The sequence below is a fragment of the Choristoneura fumiferana genome, chromosome 20 (assembly GCF_025370935.1).
Source record: "Choristoneura fumiferana chromosome 20, NRCan_CFum_1, whole genome shotgun sequence".
Taxonomy (NCBI): domain Eukaryota; kingdom Metazoa; phylum Arthropoda; class Insecta; order Lepidoptera; family Tortricidae; genus Choristoneura; species Choristoneura fumiferana.
Genome location: NC_133491.1, coordinates 4,721,184 through 4,745,786, shown reverse-complemented (window position 1 = coordinate 4,745,786; position 24,603 = coordinate 4,721,184). Strand labels below are relative to the sequence as shown.

At 38.8% G+C, this 24,603-nt stretch overlaps 1 protein-coding gene across 1 annotated transcript in view; it reads right to left on the bottom strand.

Moving 5' to 3' along the window:
• The window catches only part of LOC141439211 (atrial natriuretic peptide receptor 1-like), a 456,076-nt gene that overhangs the window by 370,283 nt on the left and 61,190 nt on the right, over positions 1-24,603 (bottom strand). Inside the window, exons 2-3 of the mRNA XM_074103398.1 lie at positions 18,805-19,055; positions 17,752-17,941 (exon numbers count right to left, since the gene is read on the bottom strand). Coding sequence (XP_073959499.1) covers positions 17,752-17,941; positions 18,805-18,987 — 373 coding nt within the window. The 5' untranslated portion in view covers positions 18,988-19,055. The remainder of the gene's footprint in view (positions 1-17,751; positions 17,942-18,804; positions 19,056-24,603) is intronic.

The window sequence follows — 24,603 nt, the reverse complement described above, 5'->3', positions numbered from 1 at the left end:
TTAAGTACATTTATCCGTTGACTCATAACACAAGCTTTGCTTACTTTGGGACTAGATCAATTACTGTAAGTGTCCCGTGATATTTATTTATTTTTATTTATGATGATTTCTATTGTGTGCATCACAGAAGATTAAATACAGGTTGATTCAAAAAGTGATAATCCTGTAAGAAGAAGTATTATGTATTTGTTTACAAATCATTAGGAGCGCCCCTGTAAAATACCGGCACCCACATAATAAGAAGTGTAATTACATTCGATCAATTCATTTTCATAACGTCTAGTACTTCAAAGTTCATAAGAAACAAAAATGTTATGTTAAACATATATATAGTTATAAAGGCAATTACGAGGGCTTATTCCGTCATTGTTCTATAATTAGTGTATATAATAGGTTTCGACTGTCTTTGCTTATGGAAGAACGAGACGAAATACCGTCTATGCAGGGAAAGTCTCGTCCAAACCAAATGCGTATCCAAACCAATTGTATAACTGTGCCTAGATTAACCTACATATATTATATTTAATCTATATATATAAAAGGCAAAAGTGATTGACTGATGTATCAACGCACAGCCCAAACCGCTGGTTCTAGGGATTTCAAATTTAGCACGTAGGTTCCTTTTATGGTCTAGGGGTGCACTAAGAAAGGATTTTTTAAAATTCACCCTCTAAGGGGGTGAAATGGGGGTCCAAAGTTAGTATGGGGAAACAAGATTAGTTAGACTATTTTATTCGAAACTTCACAGGAGTACTCTTAACAACAAATAAGTAAACACGTGTTTCAGATTTTTTGAGAATTCAACCCCTGAAAGGGGGTAATGTGGTGACAAAGTCAATCGAAAATCAGTCGTTGATATTTCAACGCACAGCCCAAACCACTGGACCTAGAGACTTGAAATTTTGCACATAGATACCTTATACAATGTAGGCATCCACTAAGGAAGGATTTTTTGGAAATTCTAACGGTAACGGGAAAAAACGGGATTTATATATTCGATTCCGAGTGACCCTATCTCAGTAACTGTACTAACTAAACTTCAAATTTGATTCACAAGTAGGTATTACATTAATTAAAACATAGATTTCAGGATTTTTGGAAATTCCCAAGGGATTAGGAAAAAACGGGATTTATATATTCAGTTTAACTGAATTCTATGAACTATAATTACTAGACTCTTCAAATTTAGCATAGAAGTAGGTGATTATAATAGTAAAAAACAGTTTTAAGGAATTTGGGAAATTCCCACGGGATAGGGAAAAAACGGGATTTATATTCAGTTTAGCGGGATCTATTTTTCATTTTACTGGTCCTAGAAAACTAATATTTTGCATATAGGTTCCTTGAGGAGTGTAGGGGAACACTACAAAAGGATTTACCGAAGTTCTGACGGGAACGGGAAAATGGGATTTTTCGTTTTACTAATCGCAGAAGGCAGCAACTTGGCATGTAAGTTGCTTGAGAAGTGAAGAGAACCATTAAGAAATACCCAGAATACCCAGGCTACCCTACCCATTAGGTTCGGCGGCCTTGGAATCCGTAAAATTTCTTGTGTTGCTCTACCTGCGTTCTTGTCCTCGGTGCATGGTGCACAAAGCCTTATAGCGAAAATATTAGATCCATCCATTGGATCTGTGGAGGCTGCACACTGCTCCGAGGCCATGAACGTTTGGTCCATAACCTGTCCCGACACGGACCAGCCTGCCAATCCCTGCTCGCAGAGGCAATGGGACGAGCCGCTCTGCCAACTAGTACGGAAAAACCTTTTAGAAACGTCAACTAGTTCGGCAGACCGTGCTCGTCTCCTTGCGACTGCGGAGTGGGAATCGGGTCTGTGGCTGCAGGCGCTACCTTCTCCAAACATAGGTACTTTTTTAGACAACACCACCTTTCGCCTGGCAGCTAGCTTACGTTTGGGGGCATCAATAAATCAGCCACATCGTTGTCAATGCGGCGCCATGGTGGACATACTGGGTCACCATGGCCTCTCATGTGTCCGGAGCGCTGGTAGGATCTCCCGCCACGCCAGCATTAACGACATCATCCGTCGGGCCCTTGTCAGTGCGAGAGTTCCGGCAGTCCTCGAGCCCAGCGGGCTGGCCAGGAACGACGGCAAGAGGCCTGACGGAATGTCGCTGGTGCCTTGGAGCATGGGTCGGCCGCTAGTTTGGGATGCCACTTGCGTTGATACCCTAGCACCGTCCCATGTTCCAAGCACCAGCGTCACCGCTGGCGCTGCGGCATCTTCGGCTGAAAGCCTCAAACGCCGCAAATATGCCGCCCTGGGAACCAGCTACATGTTTGCGGCATTTGGTGTTGAAACCTTGGGGCCTTGGGGGCCAAGTGCGCGTCGGCTGTATAAAGATTTGTCGACGCGCCTAATAGAGGCCTCGGGCGACCAGAGGGCTGGCCACTATTTCGCACAGCGTATAAGTATCGCTATACAACGAGGAAATACGGCCAGCCTTCTGGGCACCTTACCCATTGACGGCGATTTAGGCCAAATTTTCTATTTATAGTTTAATTATGTTTTATTATATGTTTGTTTTTAACTAAATAAAATGATCATTAAGAAATAATTTCCCGAAATTCCCACGGGAAAGGGAAAAAAACAGGATCTTTCATTTTAATGGTCCTAGAAAGCTGAAATTCGGCATGTAGGTTGCTTGGGGATTGTAGAAGAGCGTTAAGAAAGGACTTTCCAAAATTCCAACGGGAACGGGAAAATACGGTATTTTTCGTTTTACTGATCGTAGAAAACTCAAATTTGGCATTTAGGTTCCTTGGGGAGGAGTGTAGGGGAGCACTACAAAAGGATTTCCCAAAATTTTGACGTTAACGGGAAAAAACAGGGTTTATCGTTAGTATTATTGCAATTTTACATTAAACAGCATTAGTATTATTGTGGAACCATTAAGAGATAATTTGCCGAAATTCTCACGGGAAAGGAAAAATATGGGACTTTTCGTTTTACTGGTAGAAAGCTAAAATTCGGCAATGTATAGGAGCACTGAGAGAGGACTGTCCAAAATTCACACGAGAACAGGGAAAAACGGTTTTTTTTTTTTACTGGTCGTAGATAGCTGTAACTTGGCAAGTATGTTCCTTGGAGAGTGTAAGGGAGCATTAATAGAGCATTTCCCGAAATTCTTATGGTAACGGAAAAAAAACAGGATTTTGCGTTTTAGTGGTTGTAGAAAGCTAAAATTTCAAAATTCAAATGTATATACAGCACGTACGCTGCAAAAAGCTCTTTAACCGACTTCAAAAAATGAGGAGGTTATGCATTCCGCTATATATATTTATTTATGTTTGTTCACCGATTTCTCGCTTAATTGTGGACCGATTTTTTAAATAATTTTTTATTCGAAATAAAATCTACTCCTGAGTCTACTCCTCCCCATTGTCACCAAATCAGAATCTGATGACGGAATCTCAGGGAAATCGAGGGCAACCCTCAAATTTTGTAGGCACGCATAAGGTTTTTTATATAATTATCTCAAGTTATTTAAGTATTTGCGTCTGACAGACATCATCTCATGTTGATGAGCTGATGATGGAAGGTTAAACTCCTTAACGGTTAGAGGTAACGAGTTAGAAGAAGTTTCTTTAAACATCATATGCACGTATAGGTAGACCTTTAGTTGTATTCTTTCTGGTTATTCAGGTGAGCTGATGAGGGAAGGTATAACTCCTTAACGGTTAGGAGGACACATTAAGTACCTACACCAAACCAATCAACTCATTACGTAACAAAATTTATCAATACCTGTAAAACAGTATACTGTGACAGGACAGGCTGACAGACCTGAATTTGGCACACATGTAGATAAAAGTATCATAGGAGTGCACTAAGTAAGGATTTTTCGAAATTCCCATGGGAAAAGCAAATATTTAACTTTTTCTGCTTCTTAGTTGTTTGGGGAATCTCTGGAAAAACAGAGTGGATTTAAAATAAAACTATTAGTAAAAGCTTTTTAAAAATCGATACCCGAAATAATAGAAGACTGTTTCAATTCAATCGCGGACAGTGTGGTTTTCTCTTGAATTTACTTATTCCTATCCCGCGGGAACAATCCTATGCCGCGTAGGTACGAAGTCGCGGGCAAAAGAAGCACGTGGGTTTTCTAAAATTACACCCCTGACCTAAAGATGTGAAACAGGGGTACAAAGTTTAACGAATTATGATCATCTAGGTTGTATTTTAAATTCAAAAATTTGCAAATATAATCCTCCGAAAAATCAATTAAAATACGAAAATAAAGATCATAGAAAGTAAATGATCTGTGTTACCCCAAATTTAACGCGAGCGAAGCCGCGGGCAACAGCTAGTTAATAATAAAAGTAATCGATCTGCGTGATGTCGCCAACTATTACTTAAACCCCAAAAGTTTCCAATAGTGGCCAATTTTGTTAAACCTATTATGTAAAACTGTACCTAAATAAATAAATAAAAAACGTAAATACAATAGGAAACAAATGTATACACATTTAATGGGTTGTGTAGAATTGTATGTATGTATGTATGTAAACTCTTTATTGCACATAAAAATAAAAATACAAATACACAGAGAGGAGAACAAAGGCGAGATTGTCCCTAAAAAGGGATCTCTTCCAGCTAACCTAGTTAGGAAAAAACATTTGGTTATATAGAGGAATAACTTTGGTTATTTTTTGGTTATATGGAAGAATTGATCTCGATCACGTGTTTAGAATTACTTCGAATACAGGTTGTCTTCAAATTCTTCCGGGATATTTCAGGACGTTATTGCATTAGTGTGAATGAAGGTTTCTCCATCGGAATTTTGTATGAATGTATGGAAACCACGGCTCCCAGGCATACCGTGAATAATGTGAAAACGCTCTAAGACGTTATAACGTTAACTAGCCGAGTTTGGGCGCGTAGGAAAAAATAATCTTAGGGCGTATTTTAATCAAGAATGGTATCCAGGGTCTGATAATGAGACACTAGAACTTTAATACATGACAACGACCTTGATGTCGACTGTCTTGGGAAATAATTTACCTTGCTTTCCACACTGCAGTGCTGGGTTCGAAATTCGTAGTTCGTAGACATCCTCGCACCGCACCGCTCTAGTGAAAACAGCCGAGCAGAGCAAGCATTGCAGGTGGTAGGACCTCGTGCAAGGTCCGCCCAGATTGCTACCACCATCTTGCTCGCCGTGAAGTAGCAGTATTTGCACTGTTGTGTTTCGGCGTGGAGAGTAAGACAGCCGGTGAAATTACTGGCTGAGGTATCCCATCTTAGGCCTCTAGGTTGGCAACGCATCTGCAATACCCCTGGTGTTGCAGATGTTTATGGGCGGTGGTGATCTCTTACCATCAGAAGACCCACTTGCTCGTTTTCCATCCAGCCAAATAAAAAAAAAACTGTAATAGTTTAAAAACACCTTGTATAGCGGGTAAAGAGTGAATTAAATCGGTATTTTTTTACACTTGCAGCTTAATTATTGATTTAATGTTGCTAAAATTGCCTCACCGTTTCGGTCGCAATGCAACGCCTGTGATTATTTGGTTACGGATCGTGTCTCATTATCCCAAAATTCTCCCCGTAAAACTTCATTTTTCCGTGAAACGGTAGAAATAAAGAAGTGCAGGAATTTCAACCGGGATGAGTGTTAAAAGCTTTTTAAATTGAAATATTATAAGATTAAGGTGTGCGTTATATGATTTTAATACAAAATAAAATGCTTCTACGAATGTAGATGCAAAATTATGATGCAGCTTCTTTCTTGATCCATTGTGTTATAATTTTAATAAAAGACGTTTATTGACGTAATTTTGCTACATCTTAGACATATTTTTCTTCTTCTTCAAGTATCAATACGAAAATAGTTTACTTGTTTGTAAAACAATTTAGAAATGTAATAGGTGATTGTTGTACAGTGTAGTCCGTTTATTACGACTTCGCATTTAACAACCAACCGTTTTTAGCGACGTAAGTATAGGCATATGTTTATGAAAATAAATCCGTTCGTTTAGTATGGCGTCCAGTTTGTATGACGTAATGTCACCGGTCCCTCAGCCGTCGCTATAACCGGATTCTACTGTATTTGGATAATTTTAAATCCGCAACAATCTTCCCAATTTTACTAAAGCGTGTCAGATAAGAAAATTAGAAAGACGGTCTACCACTTCGTTGATTTGACTATCTTTAATCTACCAAAGTCGTGCCACGACTTTAATAAGAATTTATGAGCGTTATTAAGATTAAAGTACAAGAGATTGCCTTAATTTAAATAAATCTTGAGCAAAAGCTTTCTCACCGTAGTTAAAACAAGATGATCCATTACGGGGTCCTTCCCGCAGCATCGGGATGATTCGCAAAAAAAAATCATTAAGACCCTATTTGAACATTTCCGTGATAAAATAAATAAAGTACTCGTATAGACGGAAAAACGGTTCACCCTCACTAGACCGAATATCATAAAAGCTAATTTCACTAGGCATACCAACGTTAGATATAATTTTCATTAGCCCTAATATCATGACAGCTAAACTTGTATGTCCGAATTGATTACTAGACCTAAAGTTTTACACCCTAATGGTTACTTGTACTAAACATTAAATGCTCTAATATTACTAAAACTAATCATGATTATTCCTAATGATTAATAGACCTAAAGTTATGAACCCTAATGTTTACTTATACTAAATATTTAATGCTCTAATATTACTTAAACTAATAATGATTATTCCTAAAGATTAATAGACCTAAAGTTATGAACCCTAATGTTTACTTATACTAAATATTTAATGCTCTAATATTACTTAAACTAATAATGATTATTCCTAAAGATTAATAGACCTAAAGTTATGAACCCTAATGTTTACTTGTACTAAAGATAAAATAAAATGCGTGCGAGCGAGCGAAGCGAGCAAGCAAGACGGTTTGGAGAAGAAGCGACTTGGATAGGTTAGGTTCAGAAGGCTAAGGCGGGAGCGAAGCGGAGCGTAGCTCCCGCCTTAGCCTTCGATGTTAGGTTTTTTTTATAGAAGCCAAGATAACTCCCACTAGGAAAGCAGGTTGGATGGATGACATTCAATATGTTGCCAAATTAAGGTGTTCCAATTAATACATTTGACGAAAATAATGTTTTAGCTTTTTGATGTTAGGGCTAGTGAAATTAGGTACAACGTTAATTCGGAATGCTAAAATTAGGGCTAATGAATAGTTAGGAAAATCAAAAATTCGGCTTTTTGATTTTAGGGCCAGTGAAATTAGGTACCACGTAAATTCGGAATGCTAAAATTAGAGCTAATGAATATTTAGGAAAATAAAAAATTCGGCTTTTTGATTTTAGGGCTAGTGAAATTAAATATAACGTAAATTCGGAATGCTAAAATTAGGGCTAATGAATAGTTAGGAAAATTAAAAATTCGGCTTTTTCATTTTAGGGCTAGTGAAATTAGTGGTAGTGAAAATAGGATTAAAATTTTTCGGGCTACCATAGGAGAACCCGGAAAAACAGTCGCCTCCGGACAAAATGATTAAAGGATCTGGTGTCCGCCATTTTTTTATTAGCTTGTCGTCATAGAATCGAAGCTTTCGAGGGGATTTTTGCTTCGAAACAATGACAAGCAGATTTTTTTTTATTCATTTAAGGGCTGTTCCACCATCCATTGATTAGTGTTAACTGCGGTTAAATGTGATGCCGTCTCTATTTGTTTTGTTCGAATAGACGGAGACGGCATCACATTTAACCGTCAGTTAACACTAATCAATGGATGGTGAAACAGCCCCTTAGTCTAGTCTTTTGTATGTGTACTAAACTTGTAGATAAAATAAACTTTTTTGTTGAAAGGTATTTTAAAATCTACAACCCAAAGTACTTTACTCCTCCATTCAATTAGACTAAAGTAACCTAATTAATCGAAGATACTTTATAATTTTTTGCGTTATCATCGGATCTCTTAACATATAACCTCGTGTTCCTCGTATGTAACCATCTTACATAACCAGCACTGGTAGAGGCCAAATTATTGCCTAATTTAATTAGCTCCTGGCCGGCCGCTGCCGCGGTGTTCTCTCTTCACTCGCTTGACTCGCGCGTTATGGTCGCAATTGTATCTAATACTCCTCCTTGCTTCGCTTGTTGTCGTACTTAATTATGCAGATTCTAAATTAACTGTAATAATGGCCAATTATATCATTGAAATCACTCTGAAGTAGACAATATTTGGGCCTATCCAGTGCTAGTCATGTAAGACTAGCTATTGCCCGTGACTCTGTCCGTTTAGAATTCGTTTTTCGCTATCCCAAGGAAACTATGCATTTTTCCGGGATAAAAACTATCCTATGTCCTTCCTCAGGAGTCAAACTATATGTATACTAAATTTCAACTAACCCGGTTCATCGGTTTAAACGTGAAGAGGTAATAAACAAACAGACTTACAAACTTTCGCATTTATTTGTATCTAATATTAGTTGGAAGTGGAATAGTCATGTACGGAGAACAAGGTCATATAACACACACACAAGGTAGGGTCACATTGTCATTTGACATTTCAAGTCAATTCGACCGCTGGAATTTAGTAAAATATGTAACTCAAACTTAGTAAATTTTCGCAAAAGGAAAATATAATTGACTCGTGGCGTTTTTTGCTATTAAAAATAAATAAACCTCTGATGAAGAGATTTTGACTAAAGAGATCTTGACTTCACTTGAACGCGGGGACTTTCACTTTTGTCTAGAAGTGGAAACCACTTCCAAGCTAATCATTAAAAGAAGCAATGAATCTCAAAATCACAGAGTACTTTTATAGTTATGCGATACGAAACAAAACTCAAAATTTATTTTTAATTATTAAAATAAAAAAATATTTACAGTCCGGCCGCTTAACACGACACAGTGACTCTTTATTGGACACAAAAAACCTGCCAAGAGCATGTCGGACACGCCCAAAATAGGGTTCCGTAGCCATTACGAAAAAAATAAGTAATATTTTTCTAAGGATTTCGTATTTTGTACGGAATATTCCAAGTATAGGTATATTTTATACCTTAAGATGCTATTTACTCTTAAACTACTAATAATTCTCAAGAAAACTTAAGCGTTTTAGTTTTCCTTGTAAGTTAAGTAAACTTACTACAATCCTGATTTCTTTCAAATTTTTCCACCCACCCGCTTAGATTATAGCGGGAGTTTAGATTTTAAATGAAAATTTGCACTTTAAAGTTGTATATTTTGCAAACAAATCACTGAATCGAAAAATCGTTTTAGCAACCCCCTAATGGTTTTAAAAGACCTGTCCAACGATACCGCACACTACAAGATTGGATGAGAAATAAAAATCACCCCCTCTTTATCTATGGGAGGTACTCTAAAAATATTTTTTTGTGAATTTGTTTATTGTACCATTTTGTCGGCATAGTTTACATATTATATTCGTACAAAATTATAGCTTTTTAGCATTGACAGTCCCTGAGCAAAGCCGCGGACGGACAGACAGACAGACAGACATGGCGAAACTATAAGTTATTACTACAAGTTACTATTAACGTTATTTACTAATTATTTTGTTTTTATTGTATGTATAGCTTAGACTCTAAAATTCACAGTGCTTTAGTTTTACTGTCATACTGTGTAATTTCATTGAATAAATAAATAAATAAATCAGGGTTCCGTTTTTGCCATTTTGGCTACGGAACCCTAAAAAGACATTAAATATAATGCTATGAAAATATATTTTAATAAACTTTAAGTACCTACTAGTGGTAGCTATGAATATACAAATGATGATACTCATATATTTCACCCATTAGCAAACATACGCCTGTGCCTATTTAAACAGAACCCGGACAATATTTACAGAATTAAGTATTCATTATTTTTCTTTATTTTTAATTGGGGTTATATCAACAATGTCGTCTTTGCCCTAATTTTCACTCGAAACAGCTTCGGGCTTGTTTACTTTTTTGTTTGTAATTCGCCTCCAGTCAAATGCCTTTGTTGGACCATATCTGTTGCCAGTTGTAAAATAAAACAAAACAATTGATAGAATTTACACGTGTGACGGGATAAGTACCTATTGTTTTTATATTTTTCCTTTGTTGCATTAGATATTTATTTTCAAAGAATATATATTTTGCAAATTATTATTTCGATATTTACCAGCTAACAGCTGCTAAAAGCTTAAAAAAAACTCTTGCTGGAAAAAAATAGGTCGATTCAGTGTTAATTTTAGTTTAGAAGTGTAAAAACTTTTACAAGCTTAAACTATGTTTAAACGGACTTATTATTTGGCATAAAATTTAGAGTATTGTATTGTACTGGAACGTCAAAATGTAGATTGGTTATTTTTTTCAGCAAGTGGCCATAGATATCTAGTTTAGGTACGCTAGATTCGAATTAGGGAGAGAGGGTCTGACGCTGGTACGGGTGCTTTTCTGGCGTAAAGCTTGGCCATGGCTAATTGGTAACGCGGCAATTGTGATGGGCACTTTTTGCGCCCGGAGCAACTCGCGGGGGGCTTCACATACCTTAATTTTTAACTAATAGACTAGAGATTGATAAGATTGCTTTTTGGAGTATTTTTTATTTTTTATTTCAACTCCAAATTTGTTACCTTTACGGTCATCCCGTAAAACCCATATCGGAAATACAAACTGAAACATAGATGCACAGAAAAACCAGGAAAATAGACCAGCGCTGGGAATCGAACCCGGGTCCTCGGCATTCCGTGCCACGTGCTACAGACACGAATTTCTCCTATGAACCACATATTTCAGCCCTGTCCAGTGGTGGTGTAGCGGTATAGCACGTGGCACGGAAAGCCGAGGACCTGGGTTCGATTACCAGCGGTGGTCTATTTTTCTGGTTTTTCTGTGCATCTATGTTTCAGTTTGTATTTTCGATAGAGATTGATATTTATTATTATTTTATGTTTAGATTTAACAACGCATCGTTTGTGTCTTAATAAACATTCGCAAATAAAAAAACTATTATTTCTAAAAACAAATAGGTATCTTTCAGCATCGCCGTGGTGGCCTAATGGTTTGACCTATCGCCTCTCAAGCAAATCGCCTATCAAACCCCGGCTCGCACCTCTGAGTTTTTCGAAATTCATGTGCGGAATTACATTTGAAATTTACCACGAGCTATGCGGTGAAGGAAAACATCGTGAGGAAACCTGCACAAACCTGCGAAGCAATTCAATGGTGCGTGTGAAGTTCCCAATCCGCACTGGGCCTGCGTGGGAACTATGGCCCAGGCCCTCTTGTTCTGAGAGGAGGCCTGTGCCCAGCAGTGGGACGTATATAGGCTGGGATGATGATGATCTTTCAGCAAAATTTAATCAAATCATTCACAAACAACATGCGTTAGAACAAAGATGGGATAAAACCGTGTATTCAGCGCCCTCTGTGAATATAAAACAGGGACCTCGATAAGTGCTTCGGTCTGATGGGAATACCCGACTCGATCTACAAGAAATCTCTGATTGCATGATTCAGGCCCTTTTTGTTACTCCGAATACATGATATGATCTAAGATATGTCAGAGATAAAGTAATACTCATTCCAAGTTTATGTACAGTCAAGTCATAAATATCGATACAGCCATCGCATGAATATACGCCGACATTGTTTGTGGTAAAAGGAGTATATAATTTGAAGTCTTGGAAACGAACGTATATTTATGACCTTGGGTGTACAATCCCGATTTTACATGTGTGTCCCATAGGTATATTGTAGTGAAATAGTAGATTGATAAACAAGGGTTGTAAGTGATCATGTGATCAATTACACCCAAGATTTAGGCGCACGAGCGAGCAAAGCGAAAAACCGTTATAAATGTATACGCAATTTGTAACAGAGCCGGAAGAAAATTTATCGAGCCAACCGCCTTTTGTTTTTTTTAATGACCTCGCGCTCTTTGGCACATTCAGCCATCACTGGCCAGCAGCATTATGCCAGCATGGAGGTATGAAGGTAAGTATTACGCATTACAATCTCCTTGTTTACTAGTTCGTGAATACAAAGGAGCACCATTCGATTTTTAAATTTACTTACACCCCTAAAGATGTAAATCGAATTTACAACACGGATTTCAAATTAAATGCAAACTTTCAGAGCTTAAGTGATGAAAAATAGCTTACCTGATACCTATTTAAGATTTAGACAGTTTAGTGGGGAAAAATAATGAGTAAAGGGCATGGCGGGACGACTTGGACGCATATTAAACAGATCGGCAGGAGCATGCTCTCAACAGAGCGGAAACAAGGGAGGCCTTTGCCCATCAGTGGGACACTTCAACGAACTAAAAAAAAACCGGCAAAGAGCGTGTTGGACACGCCCAAGATAGGATTCCGTAGCCCTTTACGAAAAAGGATTTCGTATTGTGTATGGAATCTTCCGAGAATTCTTCTTGCGAAAATGGACGAGAGTCTCTGGACAAGACGAGTCCTTGAATGGAGACCCAGAGCGGATACTCGGGGGCGCGGCAGACCACCGCAGCGCTGGATGGACGACATTCGACGGCACGGAGGTCGAGACTGGATGAGACGGGCAGAAGATCGCCAAGAGTGGAAGAAGAGGGAAGAGACCTAAGTACATCCAAGATTGGATTACCAAAAGGCGATGATGATGATGATGATGATGATGATGATGATGATGGAATCTTCCAAGTTTAGATATATTTTATACCTTAGGTTGCTATCCCACTAATATTATAAACGCGAAAGTTTGTATGGATGGATGTTTGTTTGGATGTATGTTCGTTACTCTTTCACGCAAAAGTACTGAACGGATTTCCATGAAATTTGGCACACAGGTAATATATGCCCTGGATTAGCACATGGGCTACTTTTTATTTCGATATTCCCACGGGATAGGGATAAAATCTTGAAATAACAACCGTTGGGATTAAAGTCATTAAATTTGGCATATAGGTAGCTGGACTTCTAGAATAACACATAGGTTACTTTTTATCCATATATTCCCACGGGATAAAGATACAATCTTGAAATTTCAACCGCTGGGTTTAGAGTTGAAATTTTGGACAGTTGTTCTTAACACAAACTCAATGAAGATAACGATATAAATTTTTGGATTTCCCAGGGAATTTTGTAAAATCCCGGAATTTCAATTGTAACTACCAGATCGAATAGTTTACACGTGCGAAGCACTCTAGTTTGCTTATAAACTACTAATAATTCTCAAGAAATCTAATAATTTTCTTTGTAAATTTGATATATTTACTACCATCCCGAATTTTTTCAAATTTTTCCACTAAACAGTTTAAATTTTAGAGGCGGGGACGCTCGATTTTAATGAAAATTTGCACTTAAAAGCCGAATATTTCGCAAACAGATCACTAAATCGAAAAATTGAGCAAGCCCCCAATGGGTTTAAAAGACCTACCTCACACTAAAGGGTTAGTCGAGAAAAAAAAACACCCACTATGGGAGGTACCTGAAAAAAAATTTTTTAGTTTCATTTACTTTACCACTTTGTCAGCGTGACTTATATGTATATTCATGCCAAATTACACCTTTCTAGTACTAACGGTCTCTGAGCTTAGCCGCGGACGGACAAACAGACGGACAGACATGGCGAAACTATAAAGGTTCCTAGTTGACTACGGAACCCTAAAAAGTGGGTAAATGTAACAAACAAAGACACACCCTCACACATCCTCTCACAGTAGTAGGAGCTCATTCTGTTCCACTTCCTGCGGGATATATTTAACAACACTTACGAGTACTTAAAAAGGTCAGCTCAAAGCCGAAGCCAACAATGTAACCAGAATCTGAAATTTGGTGTTCTAAAACGGTGTCCGTATTTTATTTCAGTGCCGCAGAACCCTTTCATTTATTCAAAAAGGACCTTTGTCGCCATTGAGCAAATCGCTCCTCGGGATTATTTGGTCGAATCGAGTGGGAACAGATTGGAGCTAAGTCAGCCAATTTATTTTAAGCCGTGATCAAAAAATCAGTACGCGGGCGACTTTTTTTGTTATGTCATGTTATTTGGAGAAGATATCCCACTAATACTAATAAATGCGAATTTGTAAGTCTGTTTATTTGTTACCTTACTACGGTCTAAACCGCTGAACTGATTTATATGAAATTTGGTATACAGATATTTTGAGTCCCGGGGAAGGACATAGGATATTTTTTTAGATTGAAAATACAAACTGAAATATAGATGCACAGAAAAACCAGAAAAATAAGACCATCACTGGGAATCGAACCCAGGTCCTCGGTATTCCGTACCGCGTGCTAACAACTTAGCTATCCGGTCGTCAAAGTAGTAGTAAGGGGGATAAAAGTGATTTGAATGAGATTTGAATTTTACAGTGCATTGGTTTTCTAACTGTGCTGTAATTTTTATCGATAAATAAATCTATAGTAATATTATAAATGCGAAAGTGTGTGTTTGTGGGTATGTTTGTCCGTCTTTCACGTCGAAACGGAGCGATGGATCGACGTGTTTTTTTATGTGAAGATAGTTGATGGTCCGGAGAGTGACATAGGCAACTTTTTGTCGCTTTGTAACCTCCCACCCCCCTAAAATAGGGGGTGGAAGTTTGTATGGAGCTTTCCGCAGTTTTTAAGGTAGTAGAAAAACAAACAAATTTAAACTGTGTTACCTGCGGATTCCAATAGATGGCGCTACTAGGTTGTTAAAACATGCTAACGATGTGTTTTCTTTATATTTACTTCATCATGCGCTATGATCACGAGACGATACAAAAAAAAATGAATAGTAAAATCAATCATAAAAAAAGTTAGTAATGACCACGATAGTCTAAAATATTGTGTTGAACCTGAAAGTATTTCAGAATCGAGAGTAGAATCGAATATACTGTAGGTTATAGCAGGTTGAGTGTGTTTTGTTAAATCCCTTTATATCTCATATAAAAAAGAAGTTTTTATTAACAAAGTTCAATTAAATGCTCTAGAAAATGAATATATAACGTTACCATTGAAATGACACCACAATCTAAATCTAAAAGCAATTTTCAAGCTTCGACGCTTCTGGGTATTCAAAAGTACGAAGCGCAAAATGAAACCATCTTTGTTGGATTTATAGAGATAATAACAACAAAGCTCCCGAGTTAGGCTTAAGCGTTTCTATTGTTGCCGGAAATTGGTGTACAATTAACAGCTTTTGCTTCGTTCAGTGTCTTCCGAAAAGATTTTAGGGTTATCTTGGCATCTGACTAGGTAGATTAATAGAAACCCGTTAAAAGTCACAGCTCATGAGAGCCATCCGGCATCCGACCAGCACTGCCTCGACTTTTGGCTTCCACTCGTTGTCAACAGGTGGTCCACGGGTGGACGCCGCGTTGACAACGAGTGGACCTCGTGTGGTCCACGAATTTCGTAGTAGTCACTATGGCGGCAAGCAGCGGACTATCACCGTGTGGTCCACTCGCCGTCCGCGTGTGGCGACCTCGCGAGCGAGGCGATCTGGTGACGGTGGCTATAATGAGCTGTGACCTTAAAGCATGAAAAAAAAAATGAATGGGGTGCGAATGCGTGTTGAGTAACCTCTTTGTGTCCCTTCTGGGCATTTTTTGATTTTATGTATTAAATCTATTACATTTACTAAAACATATTCACAAAATATAGACTCGCGAGTATCAAAAACACTAACAAGTAAAATAACGAAAATATTCTTCAATGAACCTTGATGTTATAAAGGACATAACAAATTGGAAATAACGGTTATTACGAGTGGGCCGTGTATCTAGTTACTTTATTATTACTTTAGTTTGTTCCGAACGAATCATTTCGCCTTAACAATTTTTTTTCTAGCAATTATACTTAAGGAAAAAATATTGTAAATACCTAGTCAGTGTAAATATGCGTTCTTACCATTTTATATCCAACTTGAAACACGAAGTGATAAAGTGTAAAGATATTTCTGACTTCGACTGTATATAAAATTCTATTAAATGAATGTGTGTGAATCTGTGACTTTTTACCCGACTGCCCGAAGACGGGTTATGATAAAACTAAAATGGGGAAATAAGTGTAAACATTTAGAACTCTGTTAAGTAACTTAAACTTAACAGTCGGGACCTACCGGAATTTTTTGAGCTGGACACGATTTTGAATTGGTCCCAACTGCTTTTACCTTTGTTCAACAGTAAACGTCATCTGGCTGATGGTGATGTTGATAGTATTGCTGCTGCTGATGATGATGATGATGTTACTTCAGATGACACTGAACTGTAGCCAGTATGAATGAAGAAATTGTCCAAATATCAATAAATTCTCCATTCGTGCTCGTTTACATTTAATCTTCGCCAACCGATTCGTTCAATAGAAACCCGCTCAACCATGGCGGTGTGGGTGCGTTCTCTAATAGAATTCTTAGGTAACACCGACCAGAATGTGAAATACCAGATGCTTGGTGTCGCGAAAAATCAGCGTAAAATAAAACAAAGGCAGGAGGAAGGATATTTGCGACGCAGAAGTAGTTAAATTAAGTACAATCTCATCTTGCCAGGCCGCTAAACACGTGCAAGATATCAAAGTTTGTGTGACATGTGGGTAGAATTCAAAAAGTGGGACTATTAATAATCGTGATTAAACTGGGTGTGTTATTTGTATAACAACAATTTATCGAAAATACAAACTAAGACATGGATGCACAGAAAAACCAGAAAAAGAGACCAGCACTGGGAATCGAACCCAGGTCCTCAGCATTCCGTGCTGCGTGCTATAACCCCTACACTACTGCTGGACAGGATTCTAGACACGAATTATTCCTATGCATACATATCTCAGGTTGCTTATTTCTACTTTGCTACTTAAGCAGCAGCACTAGCGACATCTATGTGGCGTCGACAGACGTCACACTCTTTCGGAACCAACCGCACCCAGACAAGAGATGTCGCTACTAAGCAATCAAATTAGGATTGGTTTTTTGGAGTCTTTTTGTATTTTTTATTTCAACTCCAAATTTATTACTTTTACGGGTATCCCATGAAACCATATTAGCTAATTTTCGCTATTGGGCGAACAAACAGAGAGAACAAACATTCGTATTATTCATACAAATACCTAACCCGGCCGAGAATCGAGACCGGGACCTCAAGATTCCTAGTCAGGTTCTCTAACCACTTGGCCATCCGGTCCGGTCATCCGGTCGCGGTCGGCCGTCTTGGTCGGTGGTCGGTCGGTTGACTTGGTCGATAATTGCGCTTAGTCCGTATTTTCCCAATTCCAGGACGTGTGCATAAATTTTGGGAGCCAAAAAACCGGAAATCTTTGCTTTTAGCAAAAATTTCACGCTTTCGCTTTTTAATTTTTTGCTTTTAGCTCAAAAACGGTACCTAAGTATGTCCGACGCAATTGTCGTTTCATTCAATATTAAACAATGTTAAATTCAGCGTCGAAGCATATTAATATAAAAAAATGCATAATTTCAGTCTGTATACAGATATCATCCCCACCTATACGCCCAAGAGGCACAGATCTCCTCTCAGAATGGGAAGACTTGGGCCATTTCCTAAGCGGAAGTATTGCCTTCTGTTCCATGACTGAGTCAAAAAAGCGTGAGTCGCTTAATAAATAGTAGTTCCTACAATATATAGGTAGGTTAGCGTCTGGTACTTTTATATACGAGTATAAAAAATAAATAAAAGCTTTGATTCATCTACTAACATAGGTACTTAGTTCATAATCATGAGCTTACTGCTAGTAATCAGTGTCATGTCCATGGATTTTATCATCTGAATATAAATCTCCCTGTAGTAATGTTCTATTACTTACCCAAAGCAAAGTCACAGGAAGGTCCGAAGAAGACATGGGCACAATCGTTGTAGGCGTCAATGGCGCTAATGACCGCATAGGCTGCATCACAATCTACCACGTCGTAGGTCATCCACTCGAAGGTGACCCAGTCCGGAAAAGCTTGTGTTATCGCCTGCTGCTGTAATGCCAGCTCGATCGTTGACTCCACCTAAAACAAATATTTCTTGGTACTCCAGTTATGTGGAATACAATACATCACCAGCCGGATGACGTCCATTGCTGAACAAAGGCCTTCCCCTTAGAACACCACAATGAACGACAACTCGCCATTTAAATTCACCGGTTGCTCGCAACCACAGATATAGATACACTAGATAACGCAAACACCTCAATCTGTTTGAAAACCAACCGTGTCACTTTTTTATATCTACTGTGACGTCTCAAGAGCGAATTAGCGATGTGAATTCCCCGATGTCCGCGCAAAATCGATCGAAGTGCGCCGCCCGCCCGCGCCGTGGGGCTCGAGTCACTCACTAAGTAGTCATGATTAGTCAGTTAGCGGTCAGTCTTTGTTTGCGGCCAACCTCGACGATTGGTCGGGGTTCGGACACGCGAAGTAGATACATTTGCGTAATCTAGTGTAATCTATATCTGTGCTCGCAACTCTCACAATGTCGTCACTTAGGAGGAAGCCTGCCAACGCTTCGTCTTCCGGTTCGTGGTCGTCACTCGAAGACGTTTCTCTTCCAACGATTATCTGTAATACGAGCGATGAGGCCAGCCCATTGCCAATACAACTTGCATATTCTTCGAGCTCCGACACAATACAATACAATTACTCTTTATTGAACACCACAATATCATAATACAAGTAAGCAGTACAGAAAACCGAGGAACGTAGAGAAAAATTAAGTGTTCTTATCGCTTCAGAAGCAACATTTACAATAGAAATAAGTAAATCAATTGTAAGAATAACAGCCGAGTGTATTATGTGGAGCACATTCGCATCGCAAGTTAAATAAAAGCGTGTTAAAAAGTCAAGACTTACGAGGCTATGATATTATTACTTACAATGGGCAGTGAAGCGTCATACGACGTGTTTCTCGGCAGGAGCAACGCCGCCCTGACAGTGCAGTTCCCTTTATCGTCACACAAGTTCTCGCAGGAGCCCCTCTCCCGCGCCTCCTCCCCCCTACAGTTCTTCGCCCCCACAGACACCACACACGACACTAACAGCACTAGGTACCACGACATTATTGCACTACACTGACGTACACGACACTACATCTTGACACTGCACTGTTAGATCATATTTGAAATATCTGTAACAAAGAAGTTAGAATTAATATTATGGTATAGCACAGAATAACTAAACTACAGAAGCCTCACTGCCGTACAAAAGTGACGTTTAGGCATAAGAATCGTGCCTCTCTGTCCATCGCATAACTCGTTTTCACTCGCACGCGGCACGTGTAGTGGAATAGCACACTCTAGGGGGCCCCAGACATCTATTTGTAGCGGAAAATAAAATCACGGAGTAAGCTGCGCCTGGTAGTAGAATAAATTCAAAAATATTTAGGCTGAAAACAGTGCTCGATCGACGGTCAGCACTGACCGTCGGTCAGCGTAGCTATATCTATGCAAGTCTATGAATGCGCACACAGCTGCGTAGTGACGGTATTTCGTGCGCGCATACGGTCGGTCGAGCCGTCGGTCCGGCTCGTCGGTCGCGCGGCGTCGGTCGACCGACGACCTATGAGATTGTATGGATGCGTTCAGTGCTTCGCTGACGGAGCGACCGACCGGTGAACTGTACACACGCCCCGCAGTTCGCCGTCAGCGTAGCACTGAATGAATTTTCGCAACCGACGGTCAGCGCTGGCGGTCAGGATGTACCGTCGGTCGAACACTGTTTCCAGCCTTAAATATTACATCCGTTCTTTATGGCACAAGTTAGAGGATGACAGTAGAAAAAGATTAAGGCTGGAAACAGTGCTCGACCGACGGTACGTCCCGACGGTACGTCCCGACCGTACGTCCTGACCGTCAGCGCTGACCGTCGGTTGCGAAAATTCATTCAGTGCTACGCTGACGGCGAACTGCGACGCGTGTGTACAGTTCACAGGTCGGTCGCTTCGTCAGCGAAGCACTGAACGCATCCATACAATCTTATAGCTCGTCGGTCGACCGACGCCGCGCGTACGACGAGCCGGACCGACGGCTCGATCGACCGTACGCGCGCACCAAATCACGTGCGTACCGTCAGCGTTGCTGTGTGCACATTCATAGACTTGCATAGATATAGCTACGCTGACTGACGGTCAGCGCTGACCGACGGTCGAGCACTGTTTCCAGCCTAAGAAATCGATCGCGAGTGCCCGCGCGTTTAACAATACGGCCTTTGCTGGTCGAACGAGCTTCTCTTCCATAAAACTCGAGAGCACGCGTTTTCCTAGCGATAAAATTAAGCTGTCGACTAATAGATAAAGTAAATAAAAATAATTTAATTGAAAACAAAACGGATAACTCACGTCTAATTAAATCGTAAAGTAAATTTTATCGAAACCTTTAGAGCCGTGCATTTTTAAAATACGTGGTAAAAACTGCCGCTTATGTCTTTGTCTCTTTACAATGTCTTTTTTTTAACACTATCTTGTACTAAGTATACCACTAACCAGTGAGCACTTTTAGACATTAAAGATGTCTATTGAAATTTATTTATGCTTCTTACATTCCAAGGAAGTAAACTACGTCCATCACCTCATTGACAGACAGACAGACAGAACACATGTGTTATTAGGTTTAGATTGAATCGAAATGGGAACGTGGGACGATGGGTTATTAGTGGGCAGGCCGGTGGGCGTATGAATAGCAAATGGATAATTGTAAAATTTTAAAATTATTGCGAATAATACGGCAGTTTCTGTAGTGAGATTAACAAAAAAGTACCCACCTACATACTATGAGTTTCAATCACTCCTACTGGGTCGTGCTGAGTCACCGACTTCGAGCTATGAGGTACCTATCTAGAAAAATATTTTCAAGGGTTTTGTAGTCGGTTCCATTTTATTTTTTATTTTTTTTGTGTCGGTTTTACTTTTTTGTTAAAAAAAATCTTTATTTCTCACTTTTTAGTGATTTGTAGCCAAAGTTACGTTGTTTTAAAAAAGAGTTCCGCTGCCTACCTTCCGGCTTCAGTTCGAAAGAATCATTCACTTAAAGCTTCTTCTTAGTCGCTTATCTAGGTTTATTAATCATGATCGTTTATAGACGCGTGAGCATTACTTAGCTTTGACGAGTTCCATTGGCCATCTAAGGTTTTCTTCATCAGGTCCAGTTTACCAAATGATACTTTCTGAATGTAAATGCTTATCTTAATGCTAAAAATGCCAAAATCGCCATAGGTATGCCTATAAATTTTGAGGTTTGCCCTCGATTTCCCTAGGATTCCACTATCAGATCTTGACTTGGTGACAATGGGACCACTTCAGAAGAATACTCTTTCGAATAAAAAAAGAATTTTGAAAATTGGTCCACAATTGACTGAGTAATCGGTGAACATACATACAAAAAAAAATACAAACATTGGAACATAGAACCTCCTCTTTTTTTTAAGTCGGTTAAAAATTGAAGATAAAGGGCTAAACAGTCAGTTTTTCTTGGTTTTTAAAGCCAGCCATTTGAATAAAATAGTTCTTAATAAAATTCTTAACGAATAAATATTATTTATGTCTTAATAATGTATTTCGCGTCGAGTCTCGGTATTCTCGGTGTGAAATGGAATGAAATATATTTATTCTTCATCATAGGTATTAGAAAAATGATGGTAGTCAAATATTTACGTCACATTATATGATCTGCCTATTTTTTTAGCGTAAGAATATAATTAGAAAGTTATTGGAGCGAGTTAATTCCAATTTACTGTAGAAATAACAGCATTATTCCGTTGGGTTATAAAAAGTAATTACTATTTAAGTTTATTCCAATTATTATACAATTCAATCACAAAGACATAGTGCGTCATTCATATAGTCAATAACATTATAATTAACCCTTATACAGCTGTCAAAACTCAAAGTTGAATAAATAATTCAAAGTTATTTTAACTTCAACTTTGAGTTTTTGTTGTAAATGCCTCTAACAAACAAGAGTCAAAGAGTAACAAGCCGTCGGAACGATTCGAAAAGTTAGAACATATAAACGAGGTAGAAAGTTACTTGCGACTTAATCGCAACTTAAATAAAGACTTCAGAATGGCTTCCGTGGCTGAAAAGAGAATACGTGCACGAGAAAATAAATCTGTATTAACATTTGTCTGACGTGTCGTGATGTGACATTTAGGGGCTGTTTCACCATCCATTGATTAGTGTTAACTAACGGTTAAATGTGATGCCGTCTCCGTCTATTCGAACAAAACAAATAGAGACGGCATCACATTTAACCGTCAGTTAACACTAATCAGTGGATGGTGAAACAGCCCCTTACTGTTAGTGTACACTGTAGGTAGGTACACCATGCCGAAGATGTGACTGAAGTTACGCTGATATAACGTTGCCACAATTACGCCAAGGAAATTCGGTATAGTTACGCCAGGAATGACAGTGTTATTTCAATAACTATAGTCAGACCGTTATGAAGTAACCCCAGACACATTGCACAACTGTGAAGTTTCATAAGAAAAACCATGGAAAAAATGCTAGGTATGCCATTTATTCTGCAAGCTGCTTCGATCCGCCGCTCTTTTTCGACGTGAAAGACGGACAAACATACACGCAAACACACAAACACACACACTTTAGCATTTATAATATTAGTATGGATGTAGTGTAGACCCTACGTCAAATCTGTTTGTCAATTTTGTATTTATGAAAATTTACGAAACACAATGGTTTATTTAATGGTATTCGCAAGACGTGTTACAAACGTGTGGAGTCTTCAGTGTGGAAAGCTTTGTAATTATAATAACGAGCACCCTGTACCACTGGAGCACAGTAAAAATCCAGTAAATAATCTACACACAACGCGGGAAATTTTCGATTGTGTAAGCTTTACTGGGGCCTCCGTTTTATATTGAGAGAGGAGGGGTTACGGAATACTGCCCCGCTTCGTACTGCAAAGGTGCCCTATCTAAATGGCCCCAGCTAGATAAATGATTATGTAGACAACAAACTCACATGTTCCTGACTTGAATAAATCATCAAGCCAAGGAACATGCATAAAAGGTCTGTTTTTGGATCAGACTATAAAGTTATCAAAGGGGTTGTCACCGGAGCACCATTTACACATTGCTTTTAACGCAATCAGTCCTTTGAACGCATAATAAGTAGGTAGATTCATACATTTGGAAAACTTTGCCCAGTGCTTTGAGCTCTATTATAAATTCATTAAACATTGTTGTAATACAATGAAAACGCTTTAACGCAGTGGATGAACGTTAAGTAATCGCTTATATGCATTTACTTGCGTTGTGCGTAGCAAGTTCGAAAATAATGCCGGCAGTGAATACGTTCAATGCAATTATGATTGAAGATTATCTACTGGGTTTACACTGTGACTGAATAAATGAGGAGGCATTTGTATAACAGCCTACAGGAAGTATTTGCAGGAAAGTAACAGCCTGTATATCTCGCGCTGTTTGCAGGGCCAGCGAAGGAGGGTTAATGAAAGTGTTCGCCAGTACATTTTGAAACGAAACTGTTTGTTTATACACTGAAACTTGTCTAAGTCCTTGGAAAAAGCATTGGAGAAGAGATGTTTCGGTTTTTGATGAGTAAAGGCAAGTGTATCTATTGCAAGGCCAGCAACGCACCTGCAGTCCTAATAATGCTGTAGGTGTCCATGGGCGGCATGATCACTTAGCATCGGGTGATCCGCCGGCTCGTTTGCCAGCTGTTTGATAAAAAAACGTATACACGATGATTTTTAATCGGTGATCAGGAATAACAAAAAGCGACAAGGACAGTCATATTCCCATGGAGCCACTACGAAAATCGGGAAAAAAATATCTGGCTCAATTTATTGAGGCTACGAGGTGCTGGGGTTTTATATGACATAGCTGTTTTTTTTTAAACCAATTTTCGTATTGGTCCCATGGGAAAAGCGAAGCGAGCGAGCAAGACGAAACTGGTAGAAGCGACTTGGATAGGTTAGGTTCAAAACAGCATTCGATGTTAGGTTTTTTTTGTAGCAGAGCGAAAAAAATTAATGGCTTGCTTGATTGTTTGCTTCCATCAAAGTTTTTAATGGATTATAAGTTTTAATTCTTAGGTGTTATGAACATTACACGCTTTGATCGCTATATCAACTGATATTATACATAAACAACGTTATACCTTACAAAATTAGATATTTTAAAACTATACTTTTCGTTCATTATATCCAGTGAACGTTATACTAAACGAGTTTTATATAAAGTGGGCGTATGTATTATGAATACTATATAATTAGTTCTCGTATTACTTACCCAAAAAAATACGTTTATAATATTTTCTGATAATCTGACTGATGATCACGAACTAAATATAATATTTTTTAGCTAGAAATCTACCCCATTATTGTCACTGCAATAGAGAGACAGGCCTTTATTGACCGAAGTAGGTTTAAACAAGGCAACCGCGTTTGGTGAACGAAGCATGATTGTCGATTTATGTTTTCTTCTCTTACCAAAGGCAGACGTAATTAAAATAATACAAATCACTTTTGTTTCCCAAACTCAAAGCTTTCTCAATAATTTTCGGTCTGAAATCGCTGAGTAAAAATAGTCTTTACAGCCTTATCTATCTTGTTTGTTGTCTTAGTGCAGGCACAGAATCTTAGGGTCAGGCTACGACTACACGCGATCGACGGAGCGAGTATTTCCTCAGCTACCGA